The sequence below is a fragment of the Lepidochelys olivacea genome (assembly GCF_965140295.1).
Source record: "Lepidochelys olivacea isolate rLepOli2 genome assembly, chromosome: 1".
NCBI classification, from domain to species: Eukaryota; Metazoa; Chordata; order Testudines; family Cheloniidae; genus Lepidochelys; species Lepidochelys olivacea.
This window is the reverse complement of record NC_140411.1, coordinates 152,027,886-152,046,856: the sequence shown is the minus strand read 5'-3', so window position 1 is coordinate 152,046,856 and position 18,971 is coordinate 152,027,886. Positions and strand designations below refer to the sequence as shown.

General features: G+C 41.4%; 1 protein-coding gene across 1 annotated transcript in view; it reads left to right on the top strand.

The window, feature by feature from the left end:
* Positions 1 to 1,747: 1,747 nt before the first annotated feature.
* Positions 1,748 to 18,971, top strand: part of TMEM47 (transmembrane protein 47) — a 36,822-nt gene continuing 19,598 nt past the window's right edge. The window contains exon 1 of the mRNA XM_084612975.1: positions 1,748 to 2,383. Within this exon, the coding sequence (XP_084469101.1) occupies positions 2,158 to 2,383 (226 nt within the window). The 5' untranslated portion in view covers positions 1,748 to 2,157. The remainder of the gene's footprint in view (positions 2,384 to 18,971) is intronic.

The following is an 18,971-nucleotide window of genomic DNA, read 5'->3' as shown; positions in this document are numbered from 1 at the left end:
ACAGGAATTTGGGAGGGGAGGGGTTAGGTTGTCATCTAGATTCTGATCTCTTACCTATTATGTCACTGGCAAAATTCCTATGGAGTTCAAAAGAAGCAGGAGGAGGCCTTTTAGAGAAAAAATGGAGCTTTAAAGAAAGATGGATAACTTGCATGCAAAATAATTAGTATGGCCTAGGGAACAGTTCCTTGTATTTAGGGAGTCTGATTATTGCTTCCTTGAGGTGCTTTCTCCTACCTACCCATTTTTCATAGTCCTACCTCAAATGTACATATAATGATATACAATCAATATATTTTTAAAAATCTGGAACTTTAATCAGTTTATTAAAAAAATAATCCTTGCTTGACACCAGAAATGTTCCCAGGCTGTTTCCATCTTTCTCCTGTAAGTTGATGTGGAAAGTGAAGTGAATAGGACCAGTATCAGTGTTTAATAATGACTCAAAAACATATGCCCTTGACATTCACAGCACTATAATGCTAATTACACACACACACAAATGGAAACAAAACTGCCCCACAGCACCAATAATTTAAGACTGAATTTGGGGTAAGAGATTCAGTTAAAGAGAGGGAAATGGAAAACACTAGCCACAAACACACCCTTTGGGGTTTAGAAGAGGCAGAGGGTTTCATCCTTAAAAGAATGAATTATAGTCGACATCCTTCGCTGCTAATCCTGAACCAGAAGTGTTCTTTCATTTCTTTGTTAATATACTTTGCAAAATAATTGTGTTTGAAGTAGGCCTACCAGTTGGGGGCTGTTAGCCTTACTTCCAAACATAGCTTCAAAGACATTCCTCCTCACTCTTGTTTTCGTGCATGTCCGCTGGGTTCATTTCCCTCCCTGCCCGAAAATGATTCAGACTAGTGTCCATAGGAAAAAAAAAAAAAAGGGGGGGGGAATCGTCAAATCTGAACCAGACTGTGACAACCTCCCCCCCCCCCAGCATTCTTTAAAAAAACCACGATAGACGGTATCTTTTCAAGTGTGGTTTTGGTGGATTAGTTCTCACGAAATGAAATTTAGGGTTAAAAAAAATCTAACTACTAGATTAGCAACTGCACAATCTACTTTTACGCATCACAGATGCTTGAGATCATAGGTGTAAATCGAGGTCACCTCCCACTCAAGTTATGAGCGGAGAGTTCCGGGTATGGGGTGTCTGGGTGGGGTGCAAGGGGAGATCTCGTCTGCACGGAGCTGTACTTTCTTATTTGCACGGTCTCTCAGCGGGGCTGGCAACTTTCCCCAGAGAAACCTTGTGAATTTAATGGTCCCGAAAGGGTTTTGTTTTGTGTCTGAACAGCTTGTTAAACAAATGAATCCGACCAAATTAAAAAGAGAGAAAGAAAACGCCTAGGTGGCGTAAATTGGAAAACGGGATTGATTTGGAAACGGTGCGAATGGATTTCCAAACTGCTCAGGTTCAAATCGCCCCCGGGAGCAGATCTCTAGGGGCTGCCAGGCACAGCCGAGAAGAAAGGGAGCAGGGGACGCAGAGTGGGAGCGAGGGGTGAGCAGGGAGGCTGCCCAGGGTGGGGAAGGGGAGAAGAGCTAAAAGTTCCCAAAAACTTTATCGGGGGGAGAGGATCGTAGCGAACCAGGCGCAGGAGGCGGGGGGGGGGGGGGGAGTTAATCTGCGTTAACATCCCTGCACAGCCGCCCCTTTCCCCACCACCACGGCCCTCGCAGGAGCCAGGCAAACAGGCTGGGGCGACTCTCCCCACAATTGGCTGGGGAGACCAGCGTGTGCCGGAGAGCAGGGCAGGGCCAAGCGGCTCGCCGCCTTTCCTTCCCCCGCTCCCTGGAGGAAGCCCTGGGCGTGACGTGCGTGGCTCGGAGGGGGGCCCCGGTGCAAGCTCCCCCGCCGCCCCCCCCGCCTTCCCGAGACGAGGGGAGGGGAGGGGAGGAGTGAGCTGGGCAGAGCCGGGGAGCGGGGCTGGGCGCGCTCAGAGAGCCGGGGGACTGGCGGGAGCTGCTGCTGCCGCGGCCGCTGCTGCGCGTGGTGACCGGGGAGGGCTCGGGGCAGGGGTCCAGCCTCCCGCCCGGCCCCGCTCCCCGCCGCGGGCTGCAGTTCACCAGCGCGGCTCCCCCTCTTGCCGGGCCGGTGTAGCGGGCGGCGGCGGCGGCGGCGGCTCTGCCCCGGCCCCCATGGCTTCAGCCGGCAGCGGCATGGAGGAGGTGCGCGTGTCGGTGCTGACCCCGCTCAAGCTGGTGGGGCTGATGTGCATCTTCCTGTCGCTGTGCCTGGATCTGGGAGCCGTGCTGAGCCCGGCCTGGGTCACGGCCGACCACCAGTATTACCTGTCCCTGTGGGAGTCCTGCCGCAAGCCCGGCAACTTGGACAGCTGGCTCTGCGAGTCCACCCTGCACAGCGGTGAGCTACAGCGTCCCTGCCTTCCCGCTCCCCGGCAGCTCCCCGTCACGATCCCCCCCTTCAGCCGCCCGTGCCCCCCCGTACCCAGCCAGCACCTCTACCCCAAGTCACTCCGACCTCGCCATCCCACCCTCCATCGACCCGTATCCAGCACCCCACCCTGCAGCCGTCCAGAATATCCACCCATACCCAGCTTTCCCACCCATTAGATCCTAGCCACGCCACTCCGACCTAGCACCACATTGCAACCCCAGTCCTTCCACCCTGCACTCTATCCTCCTCTGCCTGCCTATCTGCCACCATTGTCTCCGAATCCCAGTCCCCCTCCACAGCCAGGCTGCATCCCAGTCTCCCTCTCTGCTGCCTGGCCTCCTCCGTGCTGCCTCCCAGTCCCAGCCCTCTCCTCCCTCTAGAGATGCGTCCCAGTCTCCCTTGTCTTCTCCTTTAGCGCTGCCTCCCAGGTTCCACTCGGCCATGCTGCATCCCCGTCCTGCACCTCTCCTCCTCCCCATCCATCTCGCTAGTTCCAAATGGATAGAAAGTGATATCTGTGAATAATGCATATGTGCAGAGAGCTCCCATGTACCACTCATGCCCTTTCTCTATTTTGTGGTCAGGGAGGCAGGAGCGGATTAAGAATGGGTAGTTTCTGTAAATCAGCTAGGTGGCTGCATTTGTCTTTGTTATGCCAAAAGGTCCTGAGTTTTGGTTAGTTCTGGTTTTTGACCGGTGGTGGTTGTTCACCAAAGAAGGAGCAATTCTTGGAGAACAAGGGTTATATCACTTCTCCCCTCCAAAGTGACCAGCAGGATCTGCCTGTAAAGTTGTGGCTTCCAGCCCAGTGATCTGCAGATCAGCCTAGGGTGACCAGATAGCAAGTGTGTAAAACCGGGCTGGGGATGGGGGGTAATAGGCATCTATATAAGAAAAAAGCCCCAAATATTGGGACTGTCCCAATAAAATCAGGACATCTGATCACCCTACAAGAAATAGTTTTGCTTTTTTTTTTTTTTTTACTTTGTCCTGAGCAGACACCCTCTGGATTCTGTCCTCCCTTTGCTCCTCTCTTCCCCCCTGGTTATGTGCTTCCCTTCTTAGAAAGTGTATGTCTTTTCCAGGAAAAAGAATGAGGAGTACTTGTGGCACCTTAGAGACGAACAAATTTATTTGAGCATAACCTTTCATGGGGTAAAACCCACTTCATCGGATGCATGCAGTGGAAAATACAGTAGGAAGATAGATAGATATATACACACACACACAGAGAACATGAAAAAATGGGTGTTGCCATACACACTGTAAGGAGAGTGATCAATTAAGGTGATCACTCTCTTATTGTGTGTATGGCAACACCCATTTTTTCATTTCCCGGTGTGTATATCTATCTATCTATCTGTTTATAGCTATATATCTTCCTACTGTATTTTCCACTGCATGCATCCGATGAAGTGGGTTTTAGCGCATGAAAGCTTATGCCCAAATACATTTGTTGTTCTCTAAGGTGCCACAAATACTCCTCGTTCTTTTTGCTGATACAGACTAACACGGCTACCACTCTGAAACCTTTTCCAGGAAAGCTACCTACCTGCAGGGCCGCGGACAGGAGAGGGGTAAAAGGGGCAGCAACGTTAATGGGCTGTCACTGCCCCTTTTGCCCCCCAAGGGCCACCAACGTGGGGCGGGGGCAAAGTGGAGAGCTGCCCTGGGGCTGGCGATTTAAAAGGGCCTGGGGCTCCGCCCTTTAAATCACCGCCAGAGATGGACTGGCGCGGACCGGGCAGTGTAGAAGGGCTGTCTGGGGGAGGCTGACCCCCAGCCCCACCCCTTCCGCCCGGAGCCAGGCCCCCATACCTGCAAGTCTTTTATTTTACTTTCACCCCTGCCTTTTGTCTCCTTTCATGCTCCTTTCGCCCTATTATCACTTCTCTCGTTTTGGTTTCTTGGTGTTTCTTCAACTTTTTGTTCATGGATGGGGGGGAGCGGGGACACCTTTCCTACTTAAAAACTGCTTGGGATACTCAGAAACAGTCTGTGAATAAAACAAACAAGCTGCCTCTTAGATTTCACTCATTTAAAAAAATCTGCTCTCTTATGGGTTTTTCTAGGCTTCATTGCAAAAACTTCTGGAGTCCCAATGGAAACATTTACAAGTTAAATCAAAACCTGCACAGAAAAAACTGCAAAAGCATCCATTTGGGTCAGTCTTTGCCCTCAGATTTTTGGTAACCATGCAGGGAAGAAATCATCATCTGTTTGCCTGGTTTTGCACTGTATGTTTTTAATGCATGGATTTCTTCTTTTCCTGGTTTCTCTGAAATCTTTTTGTAGTTCTCAGAACCAATCTAAGCTCTGCTTGAAAACAATATTACAGAATTCCCCTCGTTGGTTGTCTTAAATTATTTTATTCATTGTCAGTGTCTGGGGTAACATTTGGTGGGGTTTAGTGTTATTTGTTTTAGACTGTGTAATGCAAAAATTACTCTCAAAAATGTCATCTTGGTTCAGTTACCAGGGAATTTAAACAAACTTTGGAGGACAGCTTTCTTTTCTTTCTTCAGTATAAATGTAAATTTATGTAGGAATGTCAGCTTCGAAGTGTCTCCTTAGCAACGTGAATCCTTTGCCCCTTCTCTGTCTCTTGAAATAATATCCCCTTGATTGCATAAAGACTTTTCAGATGGCTTTATCTCCCCCTTTTCTTTCACTGTGTGTTTGCCCCTTCCGCACAAAAGAATGTGGAGAATTAAAAGAAGCTGGACAGTGCAAAGCAGCATTTGAGGGTTGTTAATCTGTCTCTAATTGCTTTGTCAGTCATCTACCTTTTCTATTTTTATGGAAGACAGAGGGAGGCAGGTGGGTGGAGAAAGGGGGATGGGTTAGGATGTCAAATGCAGTCTTGCTGGACACTGCATGTTAAAAATTAGGACAGATCTGCTGCCCTCGCCTGACCTTTTCTCCACCCCTTGCAAAAATTCTTGACTGTTCGATTCTATTCCAGTTCTTTGAAACAGCTTTGCTCATTTTCCTTTAAGGAGAGCCAGGTTTCACAAGCTACTGGGGAAGAAGTGAATGATTGTTTTATTTGAGGTGACTAGAACAAGACCTTTACTTTCCTCATGTTTGGCACATGATCCTATTCTCAAAGGGAACCTGAAATATGAGAAACTGAGCTGTTCTTTCTGCCCCGCTTCTCTTTAGAGCCAGATACAACTCATTAAAGTCAATGGAAAGGCTCCTGCTGAATTCAGTGAGAGTTAGATCAGACCCATATTCCATGACATCATGTGTTCTTGCTTAATATTTGAAATGCAATTTCTTACTACACGAAGAATATTAAGCAGTAGAGTTTGGAAACTTTTGTCATAACTAGACTTAGGGTTCCCAACTGCTATCAAAAGAGCAACTTTGTTGTGTTTATAGCAAGGAATTTACTGAGAGTGATTGCATGGGCTGTAGCTGAAAATAATCCCTTTTGCCTGTTTTCATCCATGCCAGTGCTTCCATCACTTGGCATACAGTATACATCTGTTCTTGAGGATTTTTTTTTAAATAATTTTAACCAAGCACCCCATGTCTTTCTTAGCATTGTTATACTTAGAGCTTTGTGAATACTTCCTAGTATTGCCAGCCCTATGTGTTCAAAAATCATGAGTCAGGCCAACAAAATCACGAGATTGGCTTAAAAAGTATGAGATTTTTACAAAGTGTAAATACATTTTAGGGTTCTTTGTATTTGCCTCCTGGCTTTGGAGTCTTTAGGGTTCACTTGGATGATGTTTTCAATTTTTTCTCAGCAACCCTGAGGGCTAGAACCTTAATTTAGTTTTCAAATGAAAGTTGATATTCTTACCTAATCACACATCTCCAGAAGCTGGGGCTTTAAGGAAAAGTCACAAAGTATCACAAGACTTGCAATACAATTGCAAGAGTTGGTTATGCCAATTTAGTATTTTAGGAGTTGTGCTGGAATACAAATTTTGTCTGGGGCAAAAACTTAACACGCAGAGTTTTGCCTATGTGCAAATATGCCTGTAATTTTTTTTTTAAATTCATCCTTATGATTTTTAAATATGTGGGACTAACACCAAGGATTTACAGGATTTGGATGCTTTCTTTGGCTTTATTTTTAAACAGACTCTTGCAGATTATTATTCTGATGTGGGTTAGGCTCTTCTTAAATTGTAATGTGTTTAAGGCAAAAGAAGTCCATGTTTAAATAGGGGTTATTGACCATGCACACTTAATTTTTCATGACTTTTCTATATAATTAAATGCATCTTATATAAAAATGGTATGGTATGTCTAAATAGCTTGTTCTGCAGAACCATGAGATACTTGGGTTTTTTGGCTTTTTTTTTAACAGTAGACCTTAGCCAATATAGTCTGTCAAATCAAAAATACATAAATATGAACTGATAAATAGATCAGTTCTGAAGGAACCATTTATAGCAGGTAAACATTGTGTATTTTGGTTTAAATATAGACACATGTATTTCATAGACCAAAATGGTTCGTTGGGGAGCATTATGGCTTATTGCATCAATAATGCACATAAAACTCTCTATGAATATAGTTAACAAGTGTAAAGCCTTTCTGGTTTATAGGGCACATATATATTCTTTTTAGTAAACCACCTAAATACACATATTTGCCACATTTAATTTCCTTTAAGAAAATTATACTCTTTACAACTTTCCATGAAGGTTTAAAAGACAAAACAACCCCAAGGGAATAAATACAACAAGGTCTTTATAGATCTTTAAATTTAGTATTCAGAAGTCATTGAAGATAAGATGATAATCCATCCTTAACTTGGAACATAGTGCATATTAAACATTATTTAACTGTAGATGTATGCTTAAAATCCTATTCTAATGTAGTAAGCTGTTCTTAAAAAAATAAAGTAGAACTGATCTTGTTTGGTGTCAGATCACTTGCATGAGTTTAACCTAAATTATACACTAGGTGAAAATTTCTGAACTAACATGGTCAATAGTCTTGGATGACACATGCATGCTTATTTTGAACCTGATCAATTGTTTCAAAGCAAAGTTGCTAGCTCAAAAGTGACTTTGTCCTTGGAAGCTATGGATCTTTGCGTTAAGTGAGTAGGTATTGACACATATTTGCAGCAAGATGGGCAGTCACTTCAGTATCCTCTTCTGGCTTGCTATAAAGTAGCATAAGCAGAACAAATGTAATTTTATTAAGTCTAAAAAAAAAAGGTAGTTAAATAGGAATGGAAAATTAATACTCAGTCCCATTGCTAACATGAAAACTTTTGTACATCCAAAAAAAGTTATATGCCAAAGTAAATAAAACACAATTTCTCTTTTCTGCCTTGAGAGAAAATTGATTTTTAGTGATTTTTCTTTAGATTTCCATAATTCCAGAACATACACATTTCCCCCACCCCTCAAAGGAATAATACTGACCTATAAGGATACAAACATTTTTAGCATTCTTTTCTGTCAGTGGCAGAGAAACATTAATCCTCATATAGTAATTCAATAGATCAGGTTGGAGCTAAGGGGCCTGTTGGGTTATTTAATCCATCCTTCAACAAGATCACCTCTTTTAAATTGGCAGTTTACGTGGACTCAGCACAAAAGTAAAATACTTACTTCAAACCTGCCACCAATGAAGTTCTGTTAATAATAATAATAATTAATAATTAGTATTTATATAGTGCTTGAAACATATTTGAAGTGCATTAGAATCACTAACTAATTAATCATCCCAACAGCCCCATGATGTAAATATGTTCCCTGTTTTATGGGTAGGAAAACTGACAAAGTGACTTGTCCAAGACCGAGATCTGGCTAACAGAACCAGGATTAGAGCTCAGGACCTTTTCACAGCAAATCCGATGCTCATTCTTCTAGGCTACACATGTTCCCACTACAGCATACCGTGAAACACACTGTTTCAGGCCTTTTGGTGTGACATAAGCAAACGTTCTCCGGTCACCTAAGTGAGAAGCATATACATGGAACCCAGCAATACTCTCACTAAGCAAACACACATGGGGTGTGTGTGCATGTGTTTGAATAAAGAAAGACACCCAACAGTGTTTTTTAAAGCAAGAAAAATATTTTCAATAAAGTTTCTCCTAACCTACTTCAAATTACTGCCACTGCTTTTGTGCATTATCACTTTTACAATGATAATGCTTATTCTTCTATTAAAGTGTGCTTATTTGAAAGAAAAAAAAATCTGGTTCCAGATGCTCTTATGCTCTTAAAGCTAGTGATAATAGAAGTGGCTAAATATTTGATGAGAGTTATATTTAGAACCAAGTGGACTGTAACATTGGCCAAAGATGATCACATAGGATCCAATCTAACAAGTAGGAGTGAGTAGGGTCTGTCAGGTTGTATTGCTACATTCATTTTTTGCTTGCTCCAGATTAGTAATATAAAGACCATCATTTTGATGGAAAATGCTCTTTGCGTGATTTTGAAGTGCTAATAGTTTTTCCACAGGGTACATTGGAATGAGTTTTACAAATGTTAGGAAAAAAATTGCCCGTTCGCTTTAAGCACTCTGGTAATTCTGGTAAATAATGATAATTCTGGCAAATAATGACATTCATACTGCAATGTGAAGTGTATTTCTCTCATCTTCCCCGCCCCCATTTCTAGTTGTTGAAATATTACAAGCCAAATGCAGTGGTGTGTATATAGGAGCTCAGAAAAGGAGAGATTAGATTCTTTTTACCTTGAAAAGTAGTCTTCAGTCTTTGTCTCCCTCCTTTTCTCTGCACTAGCCACATGTAATTCTACAGTTTCTAGCTTTCTGTAGTTATTGGAATGAATGCCCAGCAATTATTTTTAACACCGTAAACATTCTATAAGAATCTCAGCGCAAGGTCATGTATCTGGTGCAGAAAATTCCCAGGCATACATTACACGGTGAATAAATTATAGATTACATGATTTCCTGTAATACTGTGCTTGTCTTGTAGTCTGAAGATTGGTTGGCTAAAGTAATGTCTGATGTATAGCACCTTTTAAAAAAAGTGTTAAGCATTTCACATCAAGTATATCTTCTTTCATCTGATGAAAACACTTTCTTCCTCATCACTTAAAGAATAGTCCCACAAGGTCTTAGAAGCTTGTGTTCAGTGGGGTTGGAAAAGCGAGAGCAGCTGGCTTGAAAAGGAAACTTTGTATCCAGTTGTTTTGGGGGATTTTTTTATTAAATAAAAATTAAGTTTTACTTTGCTTGGAAGCAATACATCAATGGCCAAATGATCAAGTGCATGATACATCTCAAGTTGTTCATACATCTGTAAACTTATGCATCCTGGTGCCCCCCCCCCCTCCTTTTTTTTTTTAACATGCAAACCTGTATTATTTACAGACTACTAGATGCTAATATCTTTGGGATAGATTTGATCTTTCTTCTATGAAGACTAAGGGTAAATGATTAGAGCTAGCTGGATACATACAGCACAGCGCCTTATCATAGAATATCAGGGTTGGAAGGGACCTCAGGAGGTCATCTAGTCCAACCCCCTGCTCAAAGCAGGCACAATCCCCAATTTTTGCCCCACATCCCTAAATGGCCCCCTTAAGGATTGAACTCACAACCCTGGGTTTAGCAGGCCAATGCTCAAACCACTGAGCTATCCCTCTGCCCTAACAAGCAGCAATCACACCCATTGACTGCAGTGTAGACATATCCTAAGTCTAATTGAAAATCAGTGGGACTTAGGCTCCTAAGTCATCTAGGTGCTCTTGAAAATTGTACTGCAAATTCTGTTTGAGTTATGTGAAACTCCTCTTGTCTTAGGCCCTGGTCCTGCAAGCTGCTTTGTGCAAATGGATCTTTGCACAAACCCCCACTGATTACAGTACCATTTCGGATAAACACAGGGTGCTGCCTATGTGGGGCAGTGTTGTATTAATTTAGATGGAATAAATGGGCAAAAAGTGTTAATGTAACCCAGTCACTGTCAAACATTAAACATGTTAAATATGGTCCAGGGTTTGGCATGCAGAGACCTTGGCATTGTGGCAAACAAACCATTAAAATTCTTTTAAAAGTTTTACTAAAGATACAGAAATGAATAAGGAAAACCCATTAAAGCATTTGGAATGTAAAATAAGACCTTTTATTTTAACAACATTCCTTATTCTCTTTCCCTTTAGCTGGAGAGAATCTTGCAAGGAAAAACCCCCTAGTTTGACAGTCTTTCTGATGGTGTTAAAGATTGGGTGGCCTAGTGCCTGGTTTTCGACTGGAAAGTCTTGTTGAAAATGGGACCTGATAGTGTCCGGTCAGATATCTTTCTTGTTCTAAGATAGCAGCAGAACTTGGTGGTATTAGATATTTGGTTTGTAAAAATACTTCTGTCTTTTCCCATGAATGGCTGCTTTCAGTGCATTTGTAGACTTAGATAGCTGTACTGAGTGCCAAAATTCAGTTTCATGTCACAAACAGAGCAATGACTCAACAAAGTATTTGTATTCAACCCTAAGAAAACTGTTTATACAGCCACAATAGTGCAGGTTCACAGACAATGGCTTCATGTAGGCAGGATTGGCCTTAGGTAAAATATTCCCAAGTGCCTAAGAATCTGCTACAACATACAAAGATCAAAAGGGGCAGCACCAGTGATGCATGATGATGGGAACAATATAAGCAAGTAAATAGCACAGAAAAGTCACCTATAGTAGTATGGAGTGCTTGTGTAAGGGACTGCTATGGAGGTTTGCTGATGGAGTGACTTCACGGGGGTGTCTGTGAACCTCTGCAAGATGTGCAAAGGATCTGTGTGACGAGAGCCATAAGGAGAGATGCTGCAGATCCATCTTTATTTTGATCTTGATGACCCCAGTATTCTGTGCTCATAGCTGGGGAGATGGACTGCATAGCAGACCCATGGCCTGGCCCTGGCTTGGTGGGGATGGAAAGGATGGAAGTGGATTTCACGTTGCTAACAGCTCTGCACTCTGCCTGCAGAGAGTCCAAATAACCTTTCCAAGAAATTCTTTGCATGTACTGTGTGCCACTCATGCAGAGCCCAGATACTTGGTGTCTATGTGGGTGGAGTAATTTCATCACAAGAGCTTTGTGGTGGTCATGATATTCCTTTTCCACCAATAACTCCACTGACTTCAATGGAGTTACTCCTAATTTACTTGGGTATGAGAAGAGAATCAGGCCTAGCATGTTAGTCTTTGCATATGGATAATCTTAAGAAAAGAGATGACAAGTTTGCTGGTCAGATAACTTTTTAGAAAGGATACTCTACTTTGTTTTGCTTTAATGATGATTTGTTTCTTTATGGTTAATTTGTTTTTGGAGGTTTGTAAATGTAGCAAAAGGAGAGGTATATAGCTATTTATAACTGCACAAATCGCTTGACATTTTAAAGTAATTAGAAATGTCTCATCTTATTTGCTTTATTGGTTACTTGCTCTCACACTCAGTGGGCTATACTTAATTTCTTTTGCATCTGGTGTAGGAGTGTCAATAGTTTTTCTTCATTTCACTTAGCACATTTTTTCAGGTTCATCATTCTTTGGTCTAAATTCTGTATTACAAACTCTGAGGATGTGTACTGTTACTTTAAATCTGTAGCAGGATGCTAAACAGGAGGAGGCTGGGATGTGTCCTAGGTATAAGTTCTAGGACTGAGAAGCTCAGAGAATAGTGTTAGAGAAAATACTATTTTCCTTATTCTAATAAAGTTTCTTCTTGTTCAGCATTGGAAGAAAGAAACACTGTCACAATGACACAAATAATTTCTCTTATTTCATTCCTTACAAGCAGAGGGCTCAATGGAGAACTTCTGTACAAATCAAAGGACCCATCCTTGGCTTCATCCTATTTTCCAAAAGAGATTAACTAAGTTTATTTACAGTATATGAAAGAGCTACTGTATGTTAACATTCAGTATATTATGTATTTTCACAACCACATTCAATTCAGAGTTCTGTGGATAGAAAAAGATTTTCTTTTTCAGGAATTCCCCAAAACATTGAAGAACTGAAACACACAACATTTGCATGGCTCTTTCACATATTTACAATGAATGACCTCTTTATTAAAAGGAAATACATTTTTTTATTCTCGGCAATTTGAGACATTTTATCCTTCTTTTATGACTTCTGCTGATATTATCCTAAAACTGAAGTATTATTTTGGCAAAGAAATTGAGCAGATAAAGCTATTTTTAATTAAGAATGAAGAACTTAAGCTGACTGCTTAGGTTCACTTCACTTTACTGGGTAGCAGGGTGGAGAGTGATACTTTTCAAGGTCGAATTAACACCGTGCTTATAAATAGCTTAGAAACTGGCAGAATTTCTAAATAGATATGAAACTGAAGCTATGCTCAGCTAGGAAAAGGCAAAGACTTAAATATGAGTTGCACGTAAGTGATTAATGTAAAAGGGGCCAGGACTACTTATTTTTATTTTATTTAATTGAGAAGAGCATTTATATGTTAAAGGCTCATTTTCTGTTTTGTATGGCATATTCTGGATAATGAAAATATGTATGAAATTGTTCCGGTTAAAAATCATATATACTTTGCAAATTTTGTGATACCCCTAAAATAATAAAATTATTACTAAATCTTTGTTATAACAACACCCACCAGGATCAGCGTAGGGGTGATTGTTTCCTATGGCATGTATAGTGTGTCCCCTTAAGGGCACAAATCTACATCTAGATTTTCAAATACATGGGTAGCTGTGCATTGAAAGAAGTGTAATTATTGGGGCTGCTCAGTACACCAAACGCAGCGTGCAAGTGCACCACAACTTGGGGGCAAGCTCTGTTGGTGCTTCAGTAGTTAGGCCTTGCAGGTGCTAGCCCTGGCGGGTCCCAGTAAGTACTAGGACTGGCAGGAAAGGGAGGGGTTGCAGATAGCTGAGGAACACAGCCTGGGGGCTAGTCTAAGCTACTATGCTACATTGGTGCATCAGCACTGCTTCTGCTGAAGATGTGATATGTCAACAGGAGAGCGCTCTCCTGTCAGCATAATTACTCCACCTCAACCAGAGGAGGAATTTATGTCGGTGAGAGAGTGTCTCCTGCCCACTTAGTGTGGTGTGGACAGTGCTTAGGGTGATGTAACTTGCATCGCTCAGAGGGTAGCTTTTCACCCCCCTGAGTGACATAAGTTACATTGCCTTAAGCAGTAGTGTAGACAAGCCCTTAAACAATTACAGTTCTAGTGAGCAATGGAAGTTCCTGTTTGGGCCTCTGGGGCAGTCAAATCGAGAGACAGGGCTCCTCATGCCTAGTGCCTGAGGTGCCCTTTCCAGTCCAGTCTTTATTTGAGCGCATAGAAGCTTGCAGGGTTCTAGGCCAGGCTCAGTTACTGTATCTTATGGGGGCCTCTCTGGACTGGTTCTCTGCCCAGCTGTTGCTTCTCCCCCATAAGTACCATGCAGACCTACACCTGGCTTTATCGTCCAGCATCCCAGCCTGGACACAGGTGGCTCTGTGTACAGTCCCTGGGGATTCCTCTCTGCATCTAGCTTCTGTGCAGCTTCTGGCTAGCCATGCAACTTCTGCTTCAGCTTCCCTGACCTCAGTGGCCATGTAGCTGCCACTTCCAAACAGAGTCCAGCCGTTTCCTGGTTCAGCACCATTCCCATTCCCTGGCCAGGGGAAAGGAGATATGCAGTGGGAAGAGGGCTGATGGCAGTTGTAGTCCCCCTGCTTAGTATATCTATCCCAGAGGCATTTCATGAGGAATGTATAATTATATACTAGGTATGTTAATTGTGATCAAGCAGGTGGGAATTAAAGGACACATTTAATGTAATAATTCTGTACTTGTTACTAACAGCAACTTAGATTTTCAAAACTGAAAGAATTTTAAAACCTAATTTACTTTTCTTTTTTCATTTCTCTCAGCTTGTCCAATGAAAATCAGTTAATTCAGTTTCACTTTTGTTCATGACCAATTTCAGGTTCTGGGTGTTGCAATATTTGGGTTGCAAACACTTTATGAGTGAAAATAACTGTTTTCTTTTAAGTGTTAAAAATACCCTGGAAATATTTCAGGTGGGTTTAGGTTTTTAAAAAGTTATTCTTTCAAAATCTAAGTATCTACATTTGGGTTCAAATTTAAGGAGAACATTCTTTTAAATCCCAAATTATATAAGATATCTACCATTTAGGCATAATGAAAAAACTAGCACAATTTCTAACAACTTTGTTGTAGTCACCAAAGTCTTGCTCTGTTCGTTGATGTGTAATGTTGTGTATCTTGCTGTGATGTACTGTACTATTACAATGTACGTGGATTATGTTTCAGAACCAATACAACTAATACTGGTCAATAAGGCCTCAATTTTCAAACTTTCAGTCACATCCATCACTTTATACATGTGAGCAATCACACTGAATTTAAGGAACTACTCACATATATAAAGTAACTCCTGTGCTTGTTTGCATGATTGGGTTTTAAGTCTTTGAGGAAGCAAATTTTGCATGTCTCTAAAATAGACTTTGTAGTGTAATACAGGGAGTCATCACTCTTAATCATTTCATGTATATATAAATGGTATGAAATAGTTAAGCTTAAAAAGAAGCAATTTTATACTATTTTATTTTGTACTGGTAATGCATTCATGTGACATCAACTCTTAAGTACTAGTGATATAGATAGAAGAAACAGAGAGAAGAAACCTTGCTGTTAACTGATGTTCTTGCTTTGTTACCATTTATTATAAATTATTTCACTGCAATTCCGTAGATACATGTAGTATAAAAAAAGAGTTCCTTATAAAACAGAACATATATTTATTACATAAAATTCTCATTTTTAAAGGCATCTATTCCCATTTTTGTTTTTCTGTATAAAAGCGGTCCAACAGTCTGCATATTCCTTTTAAAAATATTATTATGCATGTAGGATGAAATTTCCCTCTGTACAGAGAGCTCTGAAGGCCCATGTTCACTTAAGTCCCATTTAAGCTCTCCTTTATCACTAGCTGCAATAGCCTTCAAAACTTGAGGATTGAGATTTTTTCTAAGGGGATTTTGATGCATCACTCTCGTTTGGTCATCTATGCAAATCTCAACCCAAAATTATTTTGTGCACTACATAACATTTGACTGTGTTTCATATTGTGTCATCAGTTTTTAAACAGAACTCCCTATTGAGTCCAGTCGGGAGTTCTGCTTAAAAACTGATGTTACTATATGGCCCTGTGAGTGGAGACTTTATGAACCAAGATACAAAAGAGGCAGTCCCTGTTGGAAATCTCCACCTCTCCCCAATACATTTGAGTCCAGAATTCTGCCTGTAGTTAAAATAACTGTCCCTCAATTAATATTTGGGAATGAATAGACAAAATTGAAGTTCTGCTGTTCTGAGCTGATTGTCAACATCACATTCTCAGTCCCCATGTCCCGGAAGTCCATTCCCCTTGACTAGTCCAAATCTCTTAGTTTGGAAAATGGGTGTTTGTCAACATTGATTTGTCTGCTTACACCCACATCAGTAATGAAACATGGTGGTATCGTTGTTTTTAACCTTTCCAAAATCCATAATGTGTCTGAACTGGTGGCTAAGATGTTAGCCCAAGTTCTCATCTTGGACTTGGACTATTGTTACCACTTGATTGGTCTTCCTGCCTCATCTATTACCCATTTGCAATCCCTTTGGAAAGCAGTAGCATTCTTAATTTTTTCATCACCTTGTAGCTCCAGTGTCACACATCTTTATTTAAGGAGACATTCTGGCTTCTGATCATCCTGAAGATAACATTGTCACGGAGTCCCCGGGCAATGCTCTGGAACTGCTCCCTACGAAGCCAGGCAGGACTCTGGGGAAGTCTCCTTTCTGTGAGCAGACTGTCTTCAGGACACACATCTCACACAACTTCCACCTTCTTGGGTCTGACCTCGGAGCATCCTCTGCCCCTCCGTGTGCTTCCCACAGCGAGTCCACCCAGGTGGGGTCCTGGAGAAGCCAGAGGGTTCTGCACCCCAACTACGCAGTCAGACGTGACTCTCAGCCAGCCAGTAAAACGGAAGGTTTATTAGACGACAGGAACATGGTCTAAAACAGCTTGTAGGTGCAGAGAACAGGACCCCTCAGCTGGGTCCATTTTGGGGGGGCAGTGAGCCAGACAACCAAGTCTGCGCTTCACTCCATGTCCCCAGCCAGCCCCAAACTGACTCTCTCCAGTGCCTCTTCCTCTGGGCTTTGTCCCTTTCCCGGGCCAGGAGGTCACCTGTTCTCTTTGTCTTCAACCCTTTAGCTCTCATCTTGCAAGGGGGGAAGGGCCAGGCCATCAGTCGCCAGGAAACAGGGTGTTGGCCATTCTCTGTGTCCAGACCCCTGCACACACCTGTCCTCTAGGGCTCTGCAGTGAAAATATATCCTTATCCCACCACCTAGATACTTAAGAACTGCATAGGGGAAACTGAGGCACCCCCACAATATTCAGAGGAAACATTAAGAACAGTCCTGCTTCGTCACAAACATGTAATCTCTTATTATTTGTAAGCATTTAAAATTTCCATTCCCTAGCTTCTCCATATGTATGCAATTTGGTTTATACTTGCACTCTTGGGTGAGCTTTACTTTCTGGGCTAGAGGAATTACATGTCTTGTCTTTGTACCTGTGCAATTTTTAAGTGTAGGGTTTTCTCTGATGTGGTTCCATGCTGGTGGGATGCTCCTCCATTTGATATCTGTAGTGTTACTATGTTTATATATTCGTTTTGTACAGTACTCTGTTACTGGGAGAGTGTCTTATACATCAGTAACAATAATCATTTAACAAAAATTATAATAATTTACAATTTTCTTTGTCATATCAGCATTAATCAGTCAGTCCTTGTAACACTCCTGTAGGTAGATAAGACAGTATTTCCATTTTACTAATAGTAAAACACACAGAGAGAGAGAGAGAGAGAGAGTAAATGACTTCTTTAACTGCATACTGAGTCAGGGTAGGAGACTTGAAGAGTTCCTGGTTCCCAGATCCATAGGCAGTCCAATATATGAACCTCCGTCACCGAGAACCTGTCTTCATTGCTGCAGATTTCTCTAATGTGACCGCATCTATATAGTTACACTGGCGAAGACCCATTAGCGAAGAGATGCTCCACTCCTACATGACTTACTGGTGATTTACTGGGCTAAGTCATGCAGGTGGTAAGTCCCTCTTCAGGTTATTGCAGAGTGTCTACTTTATGGGTTTGAATCGGTTGTGTACTATGTATATATTGTTTTTATGTAATATGTATTTACACTCTTAGTTTCTTTCATTCATACTGTAGGTGTCCTTCTAACTAATTGTTGAAACCCAAATGTGCTTAATTTTGAACACATTTTGCTTGCTTGCCTTTTAAAAAAAAAAGTTAAGGGTTCTGGGCAATTTATTCTTCTTGATTTGATCTTATTCTGGTAAAGTTTGATCTCTAAATCCATGCTGAGAATGAGGTCCTAAATCAGTTCTTTATTAACTTTGTACCAGTCATACACTTTGCTTTTCTATTCCAACTGAAATATCAGCACTAGATGTGCCAAGGAGTGAGAGAGCCAAAGTTTCCATAGCTCTTTCTGTCCCACTAACTCATTGTAGGGATTTGTGTTGGTGATTATTTCTCTTCTAGTTCTGAATGACTGGAGTTGTTGCTATGATCCTCTTGCTTGATCTGTATTGTTGCAGTGGGACTAAGGTTGAAATCTGCTTCTTTGCAGATGGTCAGCACAAGGCCCCCTCAATTTTAGATTAAACCTTCAAATTAGGATTGCCTCGCCCTCCGCACAGGGGTGGATTTTGCAGTGTACAGAAATGCATGATTCCAGACTGCTGAGATGTTTGTGAATTATCACTGGGCTTCAGATTCTTAAACCTTGGGTCAAGTGCTGTAGCTATCTTTAGAAATCTGACATTGGTACCGTCTTTGCGTTTTGTCAAATCTGCAGTGAAAGTGTTCTTAAAATGAACACGTGCTGAATCATCATCCGAGACTGCTATAACATGAAATATATGGCAGAATGTGGGTAAAATAGAGCTGGAGACATACATTTCTCCCCCAAGGAGTTCAGTCACAAATTTAATTAATGCATTATTTTTTTAACAAGCATCATCAGCATGAAAGCATGTCCCCTGGAATGGTGTCCGAAGCATGAAGGGGCATACGAATGTTTAGCATATCTGGCACATAAATACCTTGCAATGACAGCTACAAAAGTGTCATGCAAATGCCTGTTCTTACTTTCTGGTGACATTGTAAATAATAAGTGGGCAGCATTATCTCTCGTAAATATAAAGAAACTTCTTTTTCTTAGTGATTGGCTGAACGAGAAGTAGGACTGAGTGGTCTTGTAGGCTCTAAAGTTTTGCATTGTTTTGTTTTTGAGTGCATTTATGTAACCAAAAAAATCTACATTTGTAAGTTGCACTTTCACGATAAAGAGATTGCACTAGAGTACTTGTATGAGGTGAATTGAAAAATATTGTGTCTTTTATCATCTTTACAGTGCCAATATTTGTAATAAATATAATATAAAACGAGCACTGTACACTTTGTATTCTGTGTTGTAATTGAAATCAATATATTTGAAAATGTAGAAAAACATCAAAATTAATAAA